The sequence below is a fragment of the Chlamydomonas reinhardtii genome, chromosome 2 (genome assembly GCF_000002595.2).
Source record: "Chlamydomonas reinhardtii strain CC-503 cw92 mt+ chromosome 2, whole genome shotgun sequence".
NCBI classification, from domain to species: domain Eukaryota; kingdom Viridiplantae; phylum Chlorophyta; class Chlorophyceae; order Chlamydomonadales; family Chlamydomonadaceae; genus Chlamydomonas; species Chlamydomonas reinhardtii.
Window position 1 is genome coordinate 1,181,324 of NC_057005.1, and position 15,696 is coordinate 1,197,019.

Consider the following 15,696-nt stretch of genomic DNA (forward strand, 5'->3'; position numbering starts at 1 on the left):
AGCCCTCTTGCTTGACTTCAGCGTACGTACGTGTATTTCTCGCATCACATTGATGCACGTAGATGTGTGTTGGCGGTCGTAGTTTTGACTGCTCTGAGTTTTCTCGCTTTTGACAGCTGTACCCTAGGGCTCGTAAATTCGTAAATCGCAGAAGATAAATGAAACAGATTGCATACACGTTGTCAATTTGTCACACTGCGACGCCATTGAGCTCGAGGCCCCGAGGCTGACCAAACCTTAACAGCGCCACTTCGCCGTTCGGCCGCGTTAACAAGGGCGTCGCGCAACGAGGCCCTGGAAAATTAAATGACAAGCTCAGCTGCAAGGCGTGGCGTGCGACTCAGTTTTGTAGTCTGACGGCCAGCCGGGCACGGTCGGGCCAGCCCTGCCCCGGCTTGGGAATGCCGCAGCGCGCATGGCCTGGACGGTGGAAAGCCTCAATCGCCACGGCATCTGCCTGCATCATAGCTGTGCTTGCAGCCACACCGTTAGCCGCAGCCAAGCACGGTGGAGGCGGAGCAGGTGGGGATGCGGAGGGCCGCAGCGGCGGCGTGTTCTCCTCGTGCCGGGAGCCCACGCTGAAGCGCGAAGCACTACACCCGACCTGCCAAATCCTGCAGGACACGTGCATCATCCAGGTGTGGCTAACTTACGGCAGCGAAGCTTGACTGACGTTGGTGCTAGGACAGCAGCGGAAGTGTGCGTAGGCGTGCGGTCCATACAAGGTGGCCAGTGCTTGATGCGCACCCCACGCCACACATACACACATACACACATGCAGGACACGCTTGTGACCCACAACCCGCTCTACTCCTTCAACAACCTCTCTCGCGCCGACCTTCCGGAGCTGCCCACCATCAAGTCCTGGTCGCTGCCCCTGCCCGGCGCCAGCCGCGGCCGCGGCGACGGCGACGGCGACGGCCCTGACTATGCAGCTGCGCTGATTTCGGGAGCCGGCATCGCCGACTGCGCGCACGCCACTGAGCCGCCTTATGCTTTGTGGCTGAGGCCTGCAGCGAATAGCGAACTGGAGCCCGCGCTGCTCCACCCGCCCGGCTGGAACCGCAGTGCCCCAGGCGGTGAAAGTGGCGGTGGTGGGGAAGAGTTCTCGGGTGCGAGCGGGGACCGGGACAGGGAGGCGGGGCGGAGTCTGCGAAGGCGTGCGCTGCAAGAGGCCGCGGCGCGGCGGAGCGCGAGGTCGGGCGGCGGCGGCAAGGGCAAGGGCGGGAAGCGAGGAGGCGGGGCGGCGGGGCCGCCGCCGCAGCACTACTTCAGTCGCTGCACGCTGCCAGTGCTGCTGATGACGGACTGGCCGTACGCCCTGGTGTCATGGTGGGCGGCGGGCGTGGCGGCCATGGTGGACGGCATGGTGGAGCGGGGGGCGCTGGGTGAGTACCGTGGACTGCGCGCGTGTGCATGTGTTTGACACGGCTGTGTACATGGCAGGCTATCGGTTGGAGGAGCTACCGCTGGCAGGCTGGGCGACCAAAGCGCCTGCCGCGTGGCTAAGCTAGGGCACAACCCGTCCCCTACTGCACGGCACGTTCTGCTGCAATCCTTTTGTTGATACTCGCAGACGATTCCGCGACCCTCGTGGCCATGATGCCGGGCGGACTGGGTCTGACGGCGTCGCAGCGGCTGCTGCTGCAGCGCTACAGCCGCCGCCCGGTCATCACCATGGCCGAGCTGGGCCGGCTGGGGCCGCCTGAGCCGGTGGAGTGGTCGGGCGAGGGCACCCGGGTACACTGCTTCTCCAAGGTTCGTGGACATCCGAGGCGGAAGGGGATTGAGAGGTCAGGACGTCATAAGCGCGCGGCAACAAGAAGAACGGCGTGTTCGTTCGGAGGGATGGGTGAGAGCGCATGTTAGGATTGATTGGGTGCTGGGTCCGGGGTGCGAGCTGGAAAGCCACCGCGCTGTGCCGATGTGCTTGCGTGCGTTCGTGCCGCAACGACAATGTCGCGTGTGCCGCCCTGCATGCGCAGGTGGTGGTCTGCAAGTCGTGGCCCGGCGACCCCGCCACACCCACCACACACGCGGGGGAACGCATGGGCGCCGTGCTCGCCGCTGCTGCGGCCAAAGCCGGCGACCCCGACCCCGCGGGCTTTGGCACGCAGCGCCGTCCCCAGCAGGCCGCGGCTGTTGCCAGCAGCGACGGCGATGTGGAGGAGGTTAGAGCGGCGGCGGCGCTCGCGGCCCGGCTTGAAGCTGAGGCTGTGAAGGCTGGCGGTGCGACGTTGCGTGTGCTGTTTGAGATCCGCAGCGGACCCATTCGGCGCATCCTCAACCTGGATAAGGTGCTGCATGCGTGCGAGGAGGCGAACCGCAAAGGTGGGACTACGGAGGGTCGGTTGGGCGGGTGCACGCACAGGGAAAAGGTGCATAGATGAAAGCGGCAGAGAGAGCGATGCTGAACCACGCAAGGCAGGACGAGCGAGATCTGTTTGATTTAAACGGAGTACATGCGGTGCGTGCCTTGCAGTACAGAAGCTCCGCCTACTGAAGCACTGCCGTGCTGCACTGCTGCGACTGGCATCCAGACCACCTGACACAGTCCCCCGGGCCTACATGCCTGCAGGCTTCTCCGCGGGGCCCTTCACACGCATCGCCTGTGCCGCCCACGACTTTGACCCCGCCGGCAACGGCACGCTTGTCAGCCCGGAGAGGCTGGCGGCAAACGTAGCAGCCGTACGCGCCGCGCACGTGCTAGTGGCGCCGTACGGCGAGGGGTCGGCGTACGGCATGTTCATGCACGGGTACCGTGCCGTACGCGTTGTTCCCGGCGCCAACGGCACGGCGGCAAACGGTGCGGCACCCCTGCTGCCGCCGCAGCAGCCGCTGGAGCAGCAGCAGGCAGACGGTGAGGAGGAGCTATTGGAGCCGGGCGGTGGCGTAGGCAGGCGCGGCGTGGGCTCAGTTGTATTGGAGCTGCGTGCGTGCGGGTTTGGCACCAACCACACCAAGCACGCGGACCGCTGGTCGCCGCTCATGTACGAGCGCAGCGCGGCCGCTGGTGCGCCCGTGTTTGTGGCATACAACATCGAGGACCCGGCGCAGTGTGCGCCCAGCGACCTGCAGAGGGTAGCTGAGGCCCTGGTCGGAGCCAAGGCGGCGGCAGCGGCCCGGGAGGCGGCGGAGAAGGCTGCCAGTGCTTCTGATGACGCAGGCGAAGGGACAGGGCAAGAGGCCCGGGAGGCGGCGGCTGCGACAGGGGAGCCCCAAAAGCAAGATGGCGGCTGGTTCGGCTGGGGCCGCCGTCGGCGGCGCCTGCAGGACCAGGACGAAGATGTTGGAGGCGCAGGAACAGCCACGTTTGAGACGGAGGCGGCAGTAGCGGCGGCGACGCGCCTGGCAGGACGGCCGGCTGTAGCAGCTTCCGGAGTGGTCGCACCGCCCCGACGGCGGCTTGGGACCAAGCCCAAGGGTGCGAAGGCGGGCCCGGAGCTGTATGCTCGCAGCAGCCACTCGGCCCGGGACCAGCATCTGCAGTTGGATGTGGATCAGCTGATCGAGGTGCTGACCAAGGTGGGGAGCTGGGTGGCGGACCGGTCCCCCAGGGATGCAGCGGCGGCGGAGGCGGCGGCAGCGGGTCAGGCGGGCCCCGGCCAGGGGGCAAAGGTGCATGCATATGTGTTCCCGGAGGGCCGGACGGTGTGGGCGCCCCTGGGTGTGAAGAACGCCGCACAGGAGCTGCTGCGGTAGGGCGCTTGCAGGGCGCAGTTGACATGCGCTGGCGCGCTTGGGGTGTGTCTACGGATGCGTCGATGCGCGTGTGTGGCTGCTGGCTGTGACGCGCGGCATGCCTCCTTCCGTGAGCCTTTGAGGCCGCAGAGCATGCAGATGCATGAAAGTGCTGGGACGCGGCTTGATGGTAACAGCAAGTATGTTACAGCATTGATGGAGTGCAAGTATACTACAAGCTCCTTCGCAACCCAGGCAACTTGCCGTGTGTGTCACCGCGCCTCGGTCAAGGGGCGTTCATACGTGCGTGCCACTGCTGGTGCACCTTCACACCGACCAGGGTTCACTTGGGGGCGTGCGGACAGGGGCAATCCCAGGGGCTTCGCCTCCCCTGGATTCTTGGAAATGGGGGTTTGATGCACCTCAGGGGCTCAGCCCAAAACCAAAACGTGTGCCTTTCCAGCTGTGTCCCCGCCCCCGCAAAACACTTGAAGGAGCACTGCAACCCATCGCCACAGACGTCGCCCTCATTCATCAAGCCGCTTTTCTCCACATGCCCGCGTTCCGTTGCATTCATGTTCACCCATACACATCACGACACAAAATGAGATCAAGAAAGGTTGACAAAACATCTACTCAAGAAGCTTAATCTGGGCAAAATGGGCACGCCGTGGATGAAAGATGCAGGAAGAATGGAAGAATGCCGGTACGGCGCCACTCTTAAACGTTATTGGCCGGCCAAACGTGCGCGCCGCCGCCGGCACCGGCGGCCTACGTCGTACGCGTGGCAACAGCATGCACGCACCGCCGACCGAGGACATGACTAAGCAACGCCGCCCGATGCCCAGTCTTGCAACATTGACCACGTAAGCAACACGTCTATACAACACCTGTTGGCGAGCCGGCCTAGCTTCCCCTAATAATGAAGAAGAGGTTGGTGAATGACAACGCCGTCCATACATCCGGGCGTGTAGGTGTGCAGCTAGCCATTTGCCGCGGCTACTCAACCCATCCCCCGCCACGGGGCAACAATGCCTAAGCAGTATAATCGACGGGTTGCAGTCTCGTTGGTCATTCCACGCCCCTCGCGCGCGTCACAAGGATCTCACAGACCTCCGCACGCAGCCGGCCCACACTTAGATGCCACACGCATGGCCGCCCTTACTTGTTTGTCTCAACTCGTGCACATATAGTTTGCATCGTGCCGCACTTCCCAGCTCATCAGTGTGTCCAGCTCATGAGCAGGTATTGGTATTAATGCTTCAAATTGAGGAGTGTCAAAGGAATGCTGTAGAAAAACCCCTTGCTGACGATGCATGCTACACGATTGACGGTCCGGTTACTGCAATGCTTGTTCTTCAAATCATCTGCGCTTGCTTGTAGCTTCAAGACAGTGCTCGCTCACCGGTTGTTTCTGTCCCTGATATAAACACACTGGCACCCCTCATCGCTGCGCTGCTTAATTGTGGGCGCGGGTGGGCGCTGCTGCCGCCGTACGCCCCGCCGCCGCCCCATACCGTATGCACAACTATATATAGAGCCGACCCGCTCGCTCCTCTGGCGCCAGTCTCAGATTCTGACGGGCGCGCGCTCCCGCTTGCCAGCGCGGTTATGCGGTCATCGCCGACTCATGCATCCTCAAAAGAAAGACAATGCATTAGGTACGGTAAGCGGCTCTAGCAGCAACATGCAACCCAACACTAGCCGGACGAGCAAGCCGCGGCAGCCGCACACAGCAGATGCGCTGCTACCGCCGTGTCTAGCTATCTGCCTGCTGCTTCCTCCTCGCTCGCTCGTCTCAGGTGGTGTTGAGCAGCTGGCTGATGATGGCCACTAGCTCGGAGGAGTGGGGCCGCTGCAGAGGGTCCTCGGACCAGCACCGCTGAGCCAGGTGCCTGCGATGCATGCAGCAAGCAAGCAAGAGCAAGCAAGCAAGTGAATGCGCGATGTTGCGTGCTTGACTGATTGCGGTAGAGCTGACTGAGGGCTGCGTGCGGCAGAGCCGAATGAGGGGTGCGTGCCGCAAAGTAAGCCGAATGAGGGGTGCGTGCGCGGTACGGAGTGATGCATGCATAGCCTTCATGGCGATGATGAAGGGAGCAATGATCCATCACCCCACAGGACGCAATGTGTCACAACCAGCGGGTGTCTCACTTGTATGGCGGCGGTACGGTCTCATTAAATTCAGGACGGAGGCCCTTGCAGACGTGCCTCCGGATGTCCGGCGGGGCAATCTCGGGGTATGGCCGAAGGCCACCCGCAGTCAGCTCCCTGCACACGCCAGCAAAGGTCACAGGCAGATCAGGGCCAAGGCCGGAACATGATGCATGCAGCATGCGATTGACAACAGTACCGTAGTGTGAAGCGCGGACGCACAACACGGCCATCAAGGCGGCGGCGGACATGAATACATGGATGGCACACAGCTGGAGACCTCGCTCGCTCCTCGTCACACCAGCCCCAGTGTGCTTGCCCCGCCATGTGCACGCACTAACTCACCACATCACAATGCCAAAGCTGCACAGCACGAAGTAATCAAGCGTAAGATGAAAGAAATCGGCACACGGGAAAAAAGCGAGTCCAGGTAGTATAGGACGAAGAGCACCAGTTAAGGGCCTGGTGAAGACGTGCGTGCAAACCAATCAAGGCAGGATGGAAACAGTACAGTCCTGCTTGTGCCTCGTATGTAGCCTTTCTCACAGGCCTAACTCGTCGCTTGCTGGGGCCTACCATCTACGCTGCCGCACCTGTAGATGTCACAGCTTGCGTCCAGGCGACAGGCTGCGCGGATGATGGAACATAGGCACGACCACGTCTCAGCACCGACTTTGCATGTTCCTGTGCTTACTTCAATCCCCTCTGGTCGTCCAGCTGTTTCAAGCATGACGAGAGTGAGGGCGTTCCGGTGTGCACTAGTGTGTATGTGTAACCACTCACGTTTCGCCCAGCATTCCGGCGCCATGTGCGTCACCCTGCGCGACCATTGATTGATTGAACTGGCTGGTTAGCGTGGTGCGGTACTGCTTGAGAAAGTGGCATAGCACGGTGAAAAGCTGTAGGCAATAAGGCAATGCCTGCCCGTGCACATCAGAAAATACGCAAAAGAAGCAAGCGCCACGGCCAACCACGTGCGCAGCACACCAAGCGTGCATAAACATCCACGCACTCACGTGCCGCACGCCTCCTCCACGAACACAAACGGCTCGCCACCGCTCAGGGCATCGCCCGGCTGCATGTGATGAGTGCCGGGGTGTCCAGGTGACATGATTCATACAACAGGAGATTAGAGGAGGGAGCAGACTACTAGAGCGCTACATCTTTTCAATGTGCGTGTGTCTGCAGCAAAGGTGGGAAAGGCAGCTGCTGCAGTGCTGCTGTCCTGCGGTCCTGCCGCACTGCCGCGCTGCTTCCCTCACGCACCATGTTCAGCAGGGTCACAAAACCTGCGCAGCGTCATGGGAAACGCGGCATACATGAACATACGGTACTTCATTGCCGCATAAAGGTTGCATGGATGGAATGCATGGATACCGTACGCCATACTGGCACACGCACCCTCAGAACCAGCTAACTCTTCCATCTCACATACGTGTGCACGCGTGCCCCCATAATGCAAGACACGCACCGAAGTCTGCCAGCTTGGCGGTGAAGCCGCGGCGGTCCATGGTGTTGGTCTTGAGCAGGATGTTGGCGGGCTTGATGTCCCTGTATTTGCACAGGTGTGTTGGTACAGCAGCGTTCACCGTTTGTTATGAAAGCGGACGAGGCGTGTGCGTCCCGGGGCAATAATGTGCGACCGATGTGCGAGTGCGACTGATGTGTATACGGTGCGCACAGTTTGTTGTAGTTTGAGGCAACCGGCTGGGTTGTTTCCATACCGGTGGCTCCGCGTGCGTACCTGTGGATGAGCTGGTTGGCGTGCAGGTGCTTCAGCGCCATGGCCATGTCCAGCAGCGTCATCATGATGCCCTGTGTGTGTGTGGGGGGGGAGGGGTGCCCGAGCCCAATAGGTCCCAGGAATCGGGGGGTAGCCGTTAAAGCATGAAAAGGGGGTTCGGGGTTGCGTCTTGCTGTTGGGGAACTTGGACGGAGCACACGTGTAATTGTGCGGTGTGTGATGGACACGTGTGGGTGTGTATGATAGCTAGGTGTGGGTGTGGGTGTCCAGCCAGCCTCTCAATGAGCGCTTAGGAGTTGGAAGCAGAGGCAACATGACCCAAAAACGCGGCAACGGGTTGGTCCGCACGTAAGTCTCACCGTGTAATCGTACATGCGTGGGCCGCGCGGGTTTTGCGGGGTGGGTGCCATGCGCCCCAGGGTGACCGGGAAGGTGCGGTTGTGCAGGGCGGTTGCGAGGCACGCCTGGTCGCACCACTCACACACAATGGCCAGGCAGATGGGCGGCGCGCCTGTTGAACGAGCGATCCAATGGAAGGGCGGCAGCAGCAGGGCCCGAGCAAGTCAGCAGGAGGTAGGAAAGGCTGGAGGCAAGAGCTGGCGTGGCTTGGGGGTCATTGTCATGACCTGGCAGCAGTGCGGTAATCATTATTCACACTGATGACTCACCCGGGCCCTTTTCCACCTCTCCCGCCGACTTTAGAAACAGGTAGTCCGAGCCGTCTGGTTTGGCGCAGCGGCCCAGGGTTACGTTGGTGAAGGTGCTGTACACCTGGACACGAGCAACAAGCCAGGGGTTTGAGATTAAACGCATGTGACAGATGCCCGAACGAAACCAGGAACAGGCTTTGTCGTCATGCATGCATTCATGGCGGCCGTTTCGTCTTCCGCCCGTTCTTGCCACGCATCCTATCCGCACCAAGCTCCGCACCTGCATCACGTTGGGGTGGCTGATCATCTGCATCGCCGCCATCTCCATCGCATTTCGCAGCATTGCACGCCGCGCCATCACGCGCTCCCTCTCCGCCGCCGCATCCGCATCCGCAGCCACCGCAGCTGCCACAGGGATGCCCGCGGGTCCGGTTGCGCCGCCGCCGCCGCCGCCAGCTGCTGATGCCGTGCCGCCGCCGCCGCCGCTGCTGATCGTGCCCAAGCGTTGGGAAGAGCCCAGCTCTTCATCAACCTGCATGCGCAAGCGTGCACGTTACATGTTAGCACGAAACATGCCGTCTGCTGTGGTTCTGGGACTCAACCTGCGCAGCAGCATGCAGCATCGCAGACGCCGCCCACCACGCCCGCGAAGTTTTGGGCTGAGCCCCCCGAGCGAAGCGATCCAGGGGGGGCGAAGCCCCCCAGGATTGCCCCTGTCCGTGCCTGCGTCTGCAAAAAGTACCATACTGGCACAAACCCCGGCTATGTCCGGGCGATGCGGTTGTTCGGCCTCAGACTGTGGAGGGGCTCAGCCCCTTTTCCCTGACCGGGGAACACTTGTCTAAGTTCTAATCACAGCACGTCTAGGTGCTCACGTCCGGCATCTCCATGAGCTTGATTGCGCAGTCCAGGGTGCCCAGCCGCCCCCTGAACACCACCGCACAGCCGCCCACGCCCAACTGGGACACCAGCTGGAGCTGGTCCAGGTCGCTCTGTGGCAGTTGGGCGGGGTCATGGGGAGGGAGGGAGGGGCGGAAAGGTGCGTGTTGGAGGATACCGTATAGAGGCGGAAAGACGGTAGGTTGATAGTTCGTTGGCGGGCGTGATAGGCTCCCTGGGTTGTGGAGACGCCACAAGTGATGAGCATGCTGCATGCATGCTGGCATGCATGGTGGGTAGGACGCTGGAGATGCCTCCATTGCCCGATCGAGCCTTTCACGTGCCGCCTCACCTGCCCGGCCCGAGGAGTCGCACTTGCAGGCGCGAGCTGTGACTGCTGCCGGCCGAACGCGCCCACGGACACAGGGCCGCTGCTGCCGGCTCCGCCGCCGTACCCAGCCAGGTGCGCAGAAGACCCAGACCTGCACGGCAGTGTGGTCGAACGGGTGCACGTCAGTGCCTTGTTGGTGTCGCATTGCTTGCCTGCACACGCGTGCGCGCTTCACGACAGCAGCGAGCACTAGCGTCCGTACTCATACAAGCAATTCGAACACGCAGGAGCACAGAAGTATGCGACCCTGCTGTGTTACAGTCTTCCGCCCGGGTCCTCACCTGGGCAGCGCCGCGTTTGCTGCGGCGTGCACCAGCGCCGCCTCAGAGCGGGCGTTGCTGATGCTGGTCTGCAGGCTCGCCACCAGCAGAGGCATCTGGGCGCGCATGGTGTTTTGGACTGCGGGCGTAGACAGGACGAAGCGAGGCAAATGCGGTCGGCACGGCAGCGTTGGGAGGGGGGGAGTTATTACTTGGGCACCGCATGATTAAAGCCGCCGGGATGGGAGCCTCAGCAAGCGTGGGCAGTGCACACAGAGGTTGCGCCCTGATATGCACATGGGCTGGACGAAAACCAGACCTCCCTGCTTCAGACGCTTGTATCCACCGCGCCTGCCTGCCATGCATGCATACGGTACGGCAGCGTCACACCTGGGTCCATCTCTTCCATGTGGATAACGCTCGTGCTGCGGGTGATGCGTCTTGGTTGCGTCTGGCCCACAAGCAGCAGCCCAGTATCGTGGGCACTTGACGAGCCGCACGCGGGCGGCGACATGCCGGTTGGCGTGTTCTCACGTAAGGGACTGCACAGCACCATCTCGGCAACTGCGGAGCCGCCGCCGGCCGTGGCGTTTGCAATCCCAACCATTGCCAGTGCTCCATGGCTGATGTTGGCCGAGGTGGCACGGCTGCGGGCGGTGGGCACGGCAGGCGCCGTGCCGCCGCCGCCGCCGCCTGTTGGCTTGCCGGCGCCCCCGTGGGTGCTGCTGGAGTCCATCATTGTTGCGGCGTTGAGGGCGCTGCTGGTGAGAGCCACGACGCGGCGGCCCTCGCCGGAGCGGTCGGTGCAGCCCGTGTCGTAGAGGATCTCGGGCTCCAGGCTGGCAAGCAGGGGGTCCAGGCGCTCCGTGTCGTCCTCAGGGATGGCGATGCTAGTGCCGCCGGCGCCGGCGCCGCCGCCACCGCCAGCGCGCATGCCGCCGACGCTGCGAATACTCGCGGTGAGCCCGCGCAGGCCAGCAGCGCTGCTTGCGAATGCGCTTGACAGGCTGCCGCTGCCAAGGAACCCCATCATCACGTTGGCGGGTGCAGTCATCAGCTCCTGCTGGCCGCCGCTGCCGCCGCGCGTGCCGCCGTGCTCGGCGTTGAGTAGGTCGGCGGTGCGGTGGTGGTGGTCCTGCACCACGGCGTAGGAGGCTCCGGGCGCGGCGGTCGCCAGCGTCTCCACCTCTGCAGCGAGGCCGCCTGTGACCTTGCGCGCGACCAGGGCCGACGCGCACTGCAGCGGAGGCGCAGGGAGGCGCGGTGGATAGCACGCACATCGGTCAAGCCGTGGCTGGCTTGGCATGCTTCCTTTGAACACGGCAAGGCAGCTAGCTAGATCGGTATATACGTTGGACAACAAACTCACCTCCAGCACCTCCAAAAGCGCTCCACGGGCCTCCCGCAATAAAGGCAGCGGCAACTGCTGCGGAAAGCTGACGTAGAAAGCTAGCGTGCCCCGACCGTCGCCAGCCGGCAGGGCCAGCAGCAGCAGGGAGCGCAGCCCGCCGCCGCCGCCGCCACCCACACCGCCGCCGCTACTGTGCGGCCCGCTTCGCTGCTCCTGCTGTGCCGAGGCCGTAAACCGAAGCTGCGACGACTGCGAGGTGGTTTGTCCAACGCTCGCGGCACATCGAGCCCCATCTCCGGGAACACCGGTGGCCCCGCCCCCAGTTGCTGCATTAAGGTGAGTCAGCAGCATGAGGACGTCACGTGACGGCATGCGCGCATCCTGCATGTGCGCTGCACAGTCCGGAATCTCAATCGCGGCGCCCTTGGCGGCAACCGCCTTCGCACCGCCGCCGCCAGTATTGGTGCTACTGCTGGCGAGCGCACGCGACTGTGTTGATTTGGCAGGGGCTGCTGCCGCCGCGTCTGCCACCTGCTTTCTCACCAGCTGACGCAGCAGTGTGTTATTAAGCGGGAAGGGCTTCACGCGCAAGGTGGTAACGCCGCTGCCGGCCGCCGCCGTGGCGTCTATTGCCGCCACATCGGCGTTGGACAAGGCCACAACGCGCGGCGCCGCCGCTCCCAGCGAGGCTGCTGCGCGGCCCCTGCTGGTGCTGGCGTAGCCTGCAGTGCCGGTCGCGGCGCCGCCGGCATGCCCCCCAGAGGACATGGTCGGGTCGGGAACGCACACGTGTGCAGCGGCGGCAAGTCCAACCGGGCCGCTGGGAATAATGCGGCGGATTCGCCGGGCCGTCGACTCGCTGTGCGCCCGCGTGGCGGCGCCGTCGACAATCCGGGCCACGCGCGCCACAGCCACCGCCGCACTCGCGCGCTTGGCATCCGGGCTTGCAGTCCCCAGAGGTGCAGCTGCCATACTCCGCGTGGACGGTGACCGCTTCAGCAGGCCCTCCTTGACGTGCACAGAGCGGTTCGCACTCGCCGGCGACTCCATGGTATCGACAAGGCCGAAGGCCGGGCTGTTGGCAGGAACAGCGCTTGCGCTGGTGCCGCGCCCGCCACCGCCGCCGCCGCCGCCTCCGGCGCCGAACAGCAGCCCGACGGCGCTCGAGGGCTCGGGCACGAACGCCGCCACCACACGTGGCTCCAGCAGGTAACGCTCGCGCACGTGCGCTGCCAGCGCCTCTGTCAGTGCGCCCACCAGCGCCGTAAAGCTTGTGGCCCCCGCCACCGCCGCCAGGCAGTCCGCCAGCGCCGCCAGTGCCGCTGCGTCGGCTCCCAGCAGCAGCGACGCACACATGGACAGCTGCTGAAGCGCCATGGGGCTCGTCAGAAGGCTGTAGCAGGCTGCAGCAGGTGGCGGCACAGCAGGAGCACCGCTGGACGGGATGGAGCAAGACGTCGCGAGCGACCGCCGGGAGCCGGCGGCGACATTGCTGGCGACACCAGCCGCAGCCAAGTCCGTAGTGGGCAGGCGCCCACTAAACTCGAATGTCGCATGACGGCCAATGCCGCTGGTGACACCTGCGCGCTGCGCCGGAGGTGAGCTCGAGGTCCCGACGACGCCGCTGTCATTGGCGGCGACACCGCTCACGGCCGCACCGACGGCCGCGGCTGCGCTGGTGGCAGCGACCGTAGTGGCAGTTGCGGGGCCGCCGCTGCCGTGCCGCACAATCCACAGCGCGCCCAGGATACGGCGGCCGCTGCTGAGCGGGATGAGCACAGCCACATCGCTGTCGGCGGCGGAAGCAGCGGCGGCATCAGTAATGTCGCCGAATGCAGAACCACTGACGCCGCCACCGCTGTCGCCAGCAACGGTTGCTTCCGGGGCTGGGCGGGTGGTGAACACCGGGGCCTGATAGGTAGGGTGATGAAACCATGATGAGCTTTTCATCAGTCATGCCGCGGCGTTGAGAGGTAGGACCGTAAAAGGGTCCGCGTGTGTCGCCAGACACGCTCACATACACATACACATACCGTACCCATACACACACCGTACACAGGCGCACCTGGGTTTCCAGCATCCGGTCCAGCAGCCCCGGCAGCGACTCGGGCGGCGTCGGGTGCAGAGCAGCAGCAGCAGCAGCAGCAGCAGCAGCAGCAGCAGCAGCAGCAGCAGCAGCAGCAGCAGCAGCAGCAGCAGCAGCATCAGCAGCAGCAGCAGCCGACCACTGCAACGGCGACGCCGCCGCCGCCGCCGCCGGCTGCTGCGAGCGCGCTGTGCAACCGGCACTGGGCCGGCCTACCTGTGCGTCGTGCTGCCGGGGCGTTTTTAAAGAGGCGCCTTGCTGGGGCGGTGGGGCCCGAGCGCGCGGCAATGACGCACGCAATGCGCCGGGTGTGAGCAGCTCGCCCACTCCCAAATTGTGCTCGTCCGAGTCCAGAGCTGCCACGCACGAAGCATTGCAGCCGCTCGCGTTGATGCTGTGGTGGCTGCGGCTCGTGCCGACCGCGTGGGCGGCGGCGGCTGCCGGCATCATGCTGGCAGGCCAGGCTCCGGTACCGGGGGCCGGCGGTGCGGTGGCGGCGCAGAGTGCATGCGGCTGCTGCGAGGATGACGCAGTCAACGCAGCGCCAGGTGCAGTGCTGCCGTGTTTGGCGCCTCCGCCAGAGGCAATCAGGATGAAGGGCGCAGCTCCTGGATACTCGTCGGTGTCCACGGCTCCGTACAGCCTGCATGCATGTAATTAACGGGGCGGGGCGGGAACATGAAACGGTGTCACCCTCCCCTGCCCCGCCCTGCCCCGCCCCGTTACATGCATGCAGACCAGTGCCACGCACTCCGGCAAGTCCCCAGGGACTGCATGAGTCCAAGGCCTTAGACTGTGAAGTGGCATTATTTAACGTGAATTAAGGTTTGATAATCGTTCTCGGGCATAAACTCGAGCGAGAGCCGAAGTCGACATGCTAGATGTCGTGCTCGCCAGGACTAGGGTTGCTCCACATTATCAAGAGGACATTTATAAGTGAATGTAAGTTGACGGCACTAGATACAGGCCCAAAGTATCGCCTATGCGAGATATAGGCTTTGGTCAATTTCGCGACTTGAGCCCTGACCAACATATTTTAGTCCTCGGTTCTGTCGAGCGCTACTATTATTCATTAATGATGTAAGTTGTGTATCTGCATAAGGCGGCGTCTAAATACTGCGGTAGGATTTGCCTCACGAGCCTTCCGACTCCGACCGTGCGGGTTTGGCCGTGGGTTTGGCTGGCTAGGGCTGGCAAAATGCACCCCCCGGACGGCGCGTGCTGTACGGCCCTGGTGCCAGGTTGGGCCGAGGCTCTGACCATGCCATGCGGATCAACCTAGGACCACTTTGGCACCAGCCCTAACCAGCGCCGCAAAGTTGGGGCAGTGTTTGGGTGTGCGTGTCAGACACAACGCGGACGCAGGAGACGCCGCCAGCGCCAATATCTACCTGACTTCGCTTGCGGAGAAAATACTGTGGAAAACCGCGAGGACGTGCTCCACTTTTGCCAACAGCGATGGGCCCACCGCCACTGAGCTTTCGGTGAGCTCCCGCTGTAGATGCACCAGCGCTAGTAGCGCCAGCTCAGTCTACGCACAAGGCACAAACAGTTTCATAAGAGCTCGATGCAGCAGAATCCACGCACACGAAGACCGCACCTCGTTCCTGGCCCTCGCGGAAAACCCGTGCCCGCGTTTCATGCCATGGTGACTGGTGCATTTGTAACCGTGCGCTGAGGCTTTCTTCTCGATCAACACATGAGACGCCGCGAGCGGCGGAGGACAGTCCTCTTTGCATGGCGATGCGGGCTGCGCATGCTGCTCTTCCAGCTGCTGCGCTGGTGCACCGCGTGGGTGTTTTGCAAGTGTTACCGCCCCAAAACCACACAGGCATGAAAGGATACCCATTTGCGCTTTCTCTTGGACTAAGATGATAGGCTTCTCCCCCGTCCCCGTGTGTCAGTGTGTGACTGAATGATAGTTGTGTAAACAATGACAAGCTATAACGAATGCAATGCATAGCGTGGGGAAAACCCACTACATCGAGTATGTATTGCCGAAGCGACACATGCGGAGATCTCAAGCGGGCGAGTCGAGCCTTCGGTCCTTGGCACGTGGCAGCAGATATGAATACATACATACTTGCAGCTTTCATGTTTGCTGCTTGAAAACGCTGCAGGTTGAAGGTTTTACGGTCCTTTCCACTGGCGACAAAGGCGCCATCGAAGGACCGACAGACAGCCCCTGACAACATCTGTCACGGAAGCAGGAGGGGCAAACTGCAGTAAGCAAGTTGCCAGGCCCCATATGGCCCGAAACCCGTGGCGCTCGTCGGACACGGTCGGACCCGTTTCGATGCGACCGGAGCACGTCTGCACGTGTGACAGGAGCGCACAATAGACGCGGGTGCATCTGCCCGGCAGCCTGGTCTAACCTTGCCGGATACATGGAGACACTGTGGGACGCGCAGGCTGGCTGGCTGGGCATTGGGGTTGATGCGGCACAGGGCTGGGGCTGAGCGGTGTGTGGTGGGCTAGTTCCGGCGGGCCGAGTGCCGTG

The 15,696-nt window shown here is 63.1% G+C and overlaps 2 protein-coding genes across 2 annotated transcripts; one reads left to right on the forward strand and one right to left on the reverse strand.

Moving 5' to 3' along the window:
- Nucleotides 1-43: 43 nt before the first annotated feature.
- Nucleotides 44-3,855, forward strand: CHLRE_02g081900v5 (uncharacterized protein). Its single transcript, XM_043059252.1, has 5 exons — nt 44-638; nt 782-1,388; nt 1,577-1,758; nt 1,986-2,331; nt 2,579-3,855. The coding sequence occupies exons 1-5, from the start codon at nt 402-404 to the stop codon at nt 3,700-3,702; spliced, it is 2,496 nt and encodes an 831-aa protein (XP_042926886.1). The 5' UTR covers nt 44-401; the 3' UTR covers nt 3,703-3,855.
- A 19-nt stretch (nt 3,856-3,874) lies between these two features.
- On the reverse strand, nt 3,875-15,493 carry CHLRE_02g081950v5 (uncharacterized protein). The gene is made up of 20 exons (XM_043059253.1): nt 14,797-15,493; nt 14,588-14,727; nt 13,176-13,839; nt 11,129-13,021; nt 10,150-10,996; nt 9,781-9,898; nt 9,461-9,590; nt 9,105-9,221; nt 8,510-8,761; nt 8,248-8,350; nt 7,939-8,090; nt 7,580-7,650; nt 7,307-7,386; nt 7,102-7,124; nt 6,852-6,910; nt 6,619-6,653; nt 6,429-6,462; nt 6,181-6,198; nt 5,836-5,952; nt 3,875-5,576 (listed from the first exon to the last, which is right to left on the reverse strand). Exons 1-20 carry the CDS (start codon nt 15,043-15,045, stop codon nt 5,480-5,482), a joined length of 5,199 nt encoding a protein of 1,732 aa, XP_042926887.1. The 5' UTR covers nt 15,046-15,493; the 3' UTR covers nt 3,875-5,479.
- Between the last annotated feature and the right edge of the window lie 203 nt (nt 15,494-15,696).